This window comes from Euleptes europaea, chromosome 1 (genome assembly GCF_029931775.1).
Source record: "Euleptes europaea isolate rEulEur1 chromosome 1, rEulEur1.hap1, whole genome shotgun sequence".
Classification (NCBI taxonomy): Eukaryota; Metazoa; Chordata; class Lepidosauria; order Squamata; family Sphaerodactylidae; genus Euleptes; species Euleptes europaea.
This window is the reverse complement of record NC_079312.1, coordinates 24241038-24249890: the sequence shown is the minus strand read 5'-3', so window position 1 is coordinate 24249890 and position 8853 is coordinate 24241038. Positions and strand designations below refer to the sequence as shown.

General features: G+C 41.9%; 1 protein-coding gene across 1 annotated transcript; it reads left to right on the top strand.

The window, feature by feature from the left end:
- The first annotated feature begins 531 nt into the window (after positions 1–531).
- On the top strand, positions 532–7077 carry LOC130473817 (C-type lectin domain family 2 member D-like). The gene is given in 6 exon segments (XM_056845433.1): positions 532–613; positions 1918–1974; positions 3896–4083; positions 5514–5620; positions 6892–6988; positions 6991–7077. Coding segments are annotated over 6 exon segments (618 nt in total).
- Positions 7078–8853: the final 1776 nt, after the last annotated feature.

Here is an 8853-nt window from a genome sequence, read left to right as displayed (position 1 = left end):
ATCCTAACTTTGTCTTTCAATAGCCAAGTTCTATAAGACCAGCAGTATCAGGGCCAAACTAGACAGCACCACCATTTAAAAACAATTAAAAAACCCAGTGTGGCAGTCTGAGGTGCTCTTGTCCTTGACCCACGCCTTTTTCAAGTCCCAAAATGGCTGAATCGCCTCAGCTGTTTCAGTACTTGAAGAAGCATGGGGGAGGGGGGACAAGAATGCCTTAGCCCACAGTATTTCAAAATCACCTAATTAGTCTTTAAAAGGGCAGTGGCTTCCAAAGGTCAGTTCTGTGGTTGCCATCACATCTAGTTTGGCCCTTACAAGGAAATCACTCACAGCAAATCTCCTAACATTCTTGTGTTACTTTATTGGTTTTCAAGGTAGCAGCTGTTAAGATGTGGTAAATTGTAACTGGTGACAACGAGGCTGATGAGCGATCAGTGCATCCTACAGCATCTCATAACTGGCGACAACGAGGCTGATGAGTGATCAGTGTATCCTACAGCATCTCTTCCTTCTATCAGTGAAAAGAAGATGGGTCAAGAAACAGAACATCAGGAAACCAGTAAAGATGAAAAACTCATTGGGCATTTTGGCTTCAATAAAGTAAAGAAAGGTAAGGTGTTAGGAAAGAGGTGGAATACCCATAGACCGATGAAGTCAAAAGGGTTTTAAAAGTGCAGCGAATTTCAAGCTTAGGTAGGGTTGTCCGGTCCCCCCTGGCCACCAGCAGGGGATGAGGAACATAGGGTGGCCTGATCCAGGTTGGGAAACTCGTGATTTGGGGATGGAATCTGGGGAGGACAGGGACCTCAGTGAGGTATAGTGCCATAGAGTCCACCTTGTAAAGCATACATTTTCTCCAGGGAAACTGATCTCTGTAGTCTGGAGATGAGCTCTAATTTCAGGGGATCCCCAGGTCCCACCAGGATGCTGGCATCCCTAAGTTTAGGATTCTTATGGCTAAAAAGGCAACAAGCTTTTATTCTGACATAAGCTGTCCTTGACTACAGCCTACTTTTGTAAAAGCCTACTTCTTATGTACCACATGCAGTGCCCCTTTTTGTGTTTTTAGTGTTTAAGTCATGATGGGTATCTGTGTTAGTCTGTCTGTAGCAGTAGAAAAGAGCAAAAGTCCAGTAGCACCTTAAAGACTAACAAAATTTATGGCAGGGTATGCGCTTTCATGAGTCACAGCTCACTTCAGATAATGTTAAAACATTTAATGTTTAAGAGATTGTATCCCACCTTTCTCCCTATAGTAGTTACATATTTATATCCCTTTATGTCCCCAATGGGTACCCAAAATGGCTTAAACATAATTCTTCCCTTCTCCTTTTTATCATCACAACAACAACCCTGTGAGGAAGGCTGAGAGAATGACTGGCCCAAGGTCATCAGCAAGGTTCCATGGCAGAATAGGGATTCACACCTGGTTCTCCTAGATCTGAGTATGAAACTCTAACCACCATGCCCCACAAGGGTAATCAAGGTGGCAAGACAAAAGGAAAAAATATCGGGACACAGAGCTTTAGATAAATAGGAATACCAGTGAATAAACATCTAGTGCTATGGTTTGTTACAGAGCAGGGTGAAGAAGAGTAATGACTGACTTGCCCAAACACAGGTTATTCACTGTTAGACTGCTCAGAGTTGTGATAAGTTGCAAAAAAACCATAATGCCTAACACAAATACTAGATAATCTGAAGAAGGCAGCCAGGTTGTTTCATCTGAATTAAGGCTTTACATCCCTCACATCTAAGTACCTTCAGCAGGTATTTGGAAGTAAAACATCTTTCTGTCACAGAATGAGCCTCTCATGCAGGTCTCTTCCTCTGAGCAAACCCCAAGAATATTAATATCATTTTGTTTCATAGATTATCAAGCTTTTACCAGGAAACCATCGTATTGTGGGACAGGATTAGTCTTCTCGATCCTCCTGACTGTTGTGGTTGTCTTAGTGGCTGCTCTGGGAGGTGTTGTGGCTGGCTTAGTGGCTGCTCAGGGAGGTGAGTTTCATTGTCTATATTTCAAGTTCCCCTTGTGAAACATGGGATACAAATTCCATTTCTAACATGGGTTGCTAATATATTGTGCTCTATGAAATGTTTTATTAAATGCTTGTATGTCTGCTTCTAAGTCTGCTGGACCAAGAAACCAGCTTATTTTGCAAATGGCAATGGCCCCTGAAATGTCTTGAGTCTGTTTAGAAAGAGAAGTGCTTGTATATGAGTGTGAGAATGGGAAGTGTGTGTGTGTGTTTACAACAGAAATAACATCTAGGCCGAAGATCAGGAATCACCCCCCACTTTCTCGGTCCAGAAACGAATTGCCCTGAGCCATCCTGATACATGATCAATGCTTGAACCTCTCCATGTAGCCAGCCTCTTCCACCACCCTTCTCCAGCTGGTGTTTCAAGTTAAGGGAAGCAAACCAGAATCTGCTGAGACCGTCGGAGGCCTGAAGCTGTCCACAAGGAACATCTGGTACTGAGCTAGAACTGGCCATACCACATTTTGGACAGTAAGGGGAAGGACTGAAGTAGACGAAGACAAGCAAAAGGAGGCCAAAGGCATTGTGATGTCACCAGCCCTACAAAGAAGAAGATCCAGCAGAGTTCTACTTTCCTTCACTGATGGGGCTCTCTGGGACCAGCAATCTTGCACTGCAGCCTGCACCCATCATCAGGTCTGGCCAACCTAATTTTGGGGTGAGTGTGAAGTGTGCATGAAGACAGCATAGGATGCATACATGTTTTCAATAAAGCTTTATTTGCTTTAAAGGATCCTTGTCTGGGGGTCTCCATCACTGATGGATAAGGAGCCCACTGGCCCTGAGCCCTCCCTGGTGTCTGATCAGCCCTGGGGCTGGTAACTCAGTGGCCTCAGGTGCAATTTTGCATCCAGCAGCACCAGTCTATCCAGCTGAAGGTGCCAGATGTACGGACAGTTTCAGGGACAGTTGCCACGTGCCTGGCAGTTGCATGTTCTAACTGTATATGCCTTCTTGTCATTCAGTACATAAGAACGGCCCTGCTGGATCAGACCAAGGCCCATCAAGTCCAGCAGTCTGTTCACACAGTGGCCAACCCCTAGGAAGCCACTAACAAGACGACTGCAGCAACATTATCCTGCCTGTGTTCCACCCAAAATAATAGGCATGCTCCTCTGATACTAGAGAGAAAAGGTATGCAGCATGACTAGTATCCATAATAGAAGCTGCCAATACCCACCTCTTGTTTCTTGCTGTATACCTGAATGCAGTTCCCCCCTCCATATAAGTTAAAGTGTCTCAGCTGTCTTATGGCAACCCTCGTGGAGTTTTCAAGGCAAGAGACGAGCAGAGGTGGTTATTGCCATTGCCTGCCTCTGTGTAGTGATCCCCTTCCTCCTTGGCTGCCTCCCATCCAAGTGGTGACCTTGATCAACCCTGCTTAGATGCCAGTCTCTGAGGAGATCAAGCTTGTCAGGGTTATTAGGGCTGCTGATTGCCCTCCCGCATGGTACAATACAAAGTTTGTGAGCACAGGAAACACAAGAACACTACTTTAAGTTGTGTTTCACAAACACAGTTGTATATATCAGTCATCTCATTCATCAGACACAGCAACAAAAGGCAGTGTGTGAATGTGCACGCACACATTTGTATCTGGTATAAACATATAAATCTGTTTTAGCACCCCCTTCCTTGTGGGTAGAGGGAAGCAAGCCACTTTGACTACTTCTGTCCTGAAACAAGGTATGATTTCTTTAATCACTAATGTCTTTGCAGTCCTAGAATATATACCCCATGGGGTATATAGTTCCCACATTCAAGAAGGCACAAGGATTGTTTTTGTGTGCTTATTTTAAAAAAGGGTTTGTGCTGATTTGTCTTGTTGTCTTTTGCTCTTTCAGTCACAGCTTCAGATCCATGTGCAGTTTCTGAGGAGATTGTCATTTACACCTCATGCCCCAATGGATGGATTGGATTTCTGGGGAAATGCTACTACTTCTCTGAAGAAGAAGCAGACTGGCTTTCTAGCCTCAGAAACTGCTCCTCACTTGGGGCCTCCCTGTCGTTCATCGAAACAGAGCTGGAAATGGTGAGGAAAAGAAATACACTGTGCCAGTGTGGTGTGGTGGTTTGGAGCGGTGGAGTCTGATCTGGAGAACCGGGTTCGATTCCCCACTCCTCCACATGAGCGGAGGAGGCTAATCTGGTGAACTGGAGTTGTTTCCCCACCCCTACACACGAAGCCAGCTGGGTGACGTTGGGCAAGTTACGGCTCTGTTAGAGCTCTCTCAGCCTCACCTACCTCTCAGGGTGTCTGTTGTGGGGAGGGGAAGGGAAGGTGATTGTAAGCCGTTTTGAGTCCCTTAAGTGGTAGAAAAAGTCGACATATAAAAACCAACTCTTCTTCTCAGCAGTCTTTTCTAGAATATTGACAAAGCATAAGAATATTATAGCTGGTGGTTAAGTGAATGGGATTTGCTGTTTTTAAAAGAAAGCCTGGTTTCTCATCATACCCTGAGGTGGGGCAGCTAGCAGGGCCTACTGCCACCGAGCCCCCCAACTACATGCTGCCAGAGATGGGCCTGTGGGTGGGGTACAATGGTGGCACTTCTGACAGGCACCATGGTGGTGTTCCTACCTGTACCCACTACCCAGCACCATCAGAAAATGGCATAGAGGCAGTAGGAAGGGTCATGAACAGAGAGAGAGTCAGTTCAGCACAGGAGTTTAGTATGGAGAGAGCTCTAAGCAGCTAGTGAGAGCTGCGGGGCTATCTGAGGAGGATTTATCCTCAGGAGTTAAAATCAAAGGAACACTATTTAAATAGTTTGACCAAGACAGGGTCAACAACTGGTTCGTGAGGAGGTTTAACTCTGAGCGTATAGAGTGCGTCTTGGTATTGAAATTGGGAGATAGCTCTGAGGGAAAGAGTTCTCAAAACCAGGGAGAGGGAAGTCAACTCAGGTGTATTGAGGGATCCCTAAAGGATTGAGGAGAATTATTCTCTAGAGCCCAGAGTGAACCCAGTCTAGTTTAAGGACCTGTTTTATCTCTAATTTGAAAATGCAGGGAAATGCAGAGGGAGAGCGAGGCGATCTCTGAAGGTTGGTTAGAAACGGCATGCATAATCAAAACAAAGACCCGAAATTGTTGGAGGGGTGACTGCAAGGGAAACAGCTGTGCATAAAAGACCTAGCAGTGCCTGGCAGTAGTGGCTGTTGCTGTGTATACTTTAACATTTTCTCAGCACTTTGGGGTTGATATAGGCACCAGGAAAAGGACAGAGAGCTGGGGAAAACTTTTTTAAAAGTGTTTTGTCTCTCTGTATGCATTTTAAGTAGAACATGGCTCCTGAGTTTCCTACTTTCCTACTGAGTTCCAGATGTTTAATGGAGTTCCAGATATTCAGAAATTCTGGATTTTCTAATTCTGAATCCAGATTTTGGTGTTTGTGTATATCCCTTACACTGTATTTTTTAAACAAATGTCATTAATCAGAGCATTTTGTTCATCCCAAAGGGTTTCCTGCTGCGTTATAAGGGACCCGTTTATCACTGGATCGGCCTTAGGAAAGACCAAGGGAAGCCTTGGAAATGGGCAAATGGGAGTGTCTTCAACAACACACTGTGAGTTCATTCTTCCTTTTTCATTCTTTATTTTTGGAGGACTGAGGCTGGTGGAGATAACAACTCAACATATATCTTAGAACTCCTATGATCAAGGGTTCTGCTAAGGTAGCTAGGAGAGGGGTGTTTAAAGCAAACAGGTGAATGGCAGTCTTGACAGAGGGTTTTTACTGGTGTTTTTTCCCTCCCTAGAGCTAAAAGGAACATTTGTTAATATTTGAGATTTGCTTAAATTTTGCCATGCACGTTTTTTACTGAGAAGAAAAAGACTGAATTTACATTTTGAACGTGATTTTTTTAAAACCTCAAACCCTGCATTTGAATGTTTTAGACTTCAAATCACAGAGTTGGAAGGGGCCATATAGGCCATCTAGTCCAACCTCCTGCTCAATGCAGGATCAGCCTAAGGCATCCCTGACAAGTGTTCATCCAGCTGCTGCTTTAAGATTGACATCTCTTGGTTGTTCTGCTTCTGGCAAGCTTCAAATATGAAATCTCATAAACTCTCAAATGCACCCTAGCACTGCAGTGTCATTTAGCAGATTCTGCCAAATACTAGGGCACAGTTGTTTTCACACTTGGATAGGAAAAGGTGACCCACCGCAAAAGACACAGCAAGAAGTGTGGGAGCAGACAGGATTTCTACTTTTTCTCAATTTCCTGCAATCCAAATCCTATTGCACTGTTTATGGCATGCCCAATAATCTTGATTGCTTTTACCTACACTGTGTAATCCTTCTTGAGTCAGAGTGAGAAAAGCACACTCTAAATAACATAAACAAACAAAAAACCAGCATCTGCCTGCCCCTACATCTCTTGCTATGGGTACCACCTTCCACCCCACCCTCTTTCCCTCCATTGTAGGTGCCCAGAACCCCCACTTTACCCCTTCCCAGCTGGACTAGGGTGCAAAGCTAAACTGTTCTTGCCTGAATCGGCTTGCCATTTTTCTATTAATAACCCCTCCTTCCTATTCAGGTAATTAGAATGAGCATTATGTGAGACCCCAGCAGCGCAACTAGCAGCCAGGTGGCTCACAAGTGACAGGTTACACATGGCAATCAGTGGTAACAGATAAAATGCATCATACTGATGTTTTCATTCTTTCTCTCTTGATGTCATCTGACACGTTCTCCTGTGTTGCCTCCAAACGTCTCAGACTTCCAGATATATTGCACCAAGGCCTGAACCGTTATTGGCATTCAATAATAGCTGCATTTGCCCCATGAACAGAGTAGCCATTATAATCACATTTTGCTGCCTTCTTGCAGGTTTGACCTTGTCGAAGGAGGAGACTGTGCTTACCTGAATGACGTGAAGATCATGTCCTCATGGTGCAAGACCAAGAAGAATTGGATCTGCAGCAAGCCCCAGATACTGACATGCAATGAAAAACGCAGGCAAAAAGAAAAAAGAGAGATGTAAAGCAGGGTTGTATGAATGATGGTGTTAAGTAATGAGCAAGGAGGGCAAGTTTCATATATCGCATCTAACAATATACTAACTAAATTTAATCTCATAATATGAGATTATGGCAAAACTAACATCCTTTATCCATAACAAACCAATTTCTTAATTTCAAGAAAAATTGAATGTCTTTTTAACATTATACTTCTGGAAATAAAGAATAAAGTTAAATCAGAACAGAAGAAAGATTTAGGTAATATATGCTGTGCCCTGACCTGGATGGCCCAGGCTAGCCTGATCTCGTCAGATCTCAGAAGCTAAGCAGGGTCAGCCCTGGTTAGTATTTGGGTAGGAGTCCACCAAGGAAGGTCAGGGTTGCTGTGCAGAGGAAGGCACTGGGAAACCACCTCTGATAGTATCTTGCCATGAAAACCCCAAAAAGGAGTCGCCATAAGTTGGCTGCGACTTGACAGCATTTTACACACACACACAATATATGCTGTACAATAAATACGTCATTCGATATGATATAATTTCAATATCATCAGATAAAATCTGTATATATACAGGATATGAAAATAGGATTTGTTATGGATAAAACTATTTTACAACAAGTGTTATTGGACAATAATGATCATTTAATTTCAAAGATGTATAAGGTGTTGTTAATGCTATATTCAGAACAAGATCAAATTAAACCAACGATGATAACTTGGGCACAGACATTGGGTTATAATATTTCATTGAATAAATGGGAGAGACTTTGGTCAAGGGATATGAAATGTATACTATCACAATCTTTAAGAGAAAATACCTACAAAATGATTTACAGATGGTACTTGACACCAAAAAAGTTAGCCAAAATGAATAAGACAATGTCACCAAAATGCTGGAAATGTCAAGAAGAAATTGGTTCTTTTCATCATATATGGTGGCTTTGTGAAAAAGCTAAGAACTTTTGGGATATGATCTATAATGAATTAAGACTGATCATACAACAGAATATCCCAAAAACGCCGGAAATGATGTTGTTAAGTGTTATACCGGAAACAATATTAACCCAGAGATCATTTTTGATATATGCCACTACTGCTGCAAGACTGGTTTATGCAGCAAAATGGAAGCTTTTGGAGATACCAGACAAGACGGACTGGATAAACAAAATGTTGAAACTAGCAGAAATGGCTAAACTTACAGCATTAGTAAATCTAAAGGAGAACACAGAATTCGTGGGAGAATGGGAGGCATGGACAATATATTGTGAAAATGAATTAAAGCTGGGAAGGCTTAAAGGTTATACTTTGATCTAATTCAAACGAGAGAAGTAGAAATATTAAGGATATTGATTAAGATTAAAAGAATTGTAATTAGATTGATATAAGAAAAAAATTACAATGAATTAGAATTTAAATGCAAAGGGGACAATTAAGTTATCAAATAGATAGAGGAGGGGAGAGGGGAAGTCAATGAAATACTAACATTAAGTTATTTGGTTAAGAAAAATAATGATTATATTATATAACAATGTTAATGAATGATGCAAATTATTGTGATATATAAAAAAACAATAAAAAACTTTAAAAAATTAGATATGATATATTGAAGAGTATATTGAAAAGAGAGAGTAATGAAACTGAAAAAATGTAAATGTAAATAGATACTTGCGGGCATATATAATATAAATGTTTATTTTGATATTGGAATAAAATATATTTTTAAAGGACAATATACTGACTACACTTGATCTTAACCAAAAGGTTGAGAAGCTCTTTTTCTCTGTTCTTGAAAAATGTTTTAATAACTGTGCTGTGACAAATGTGAGGAGG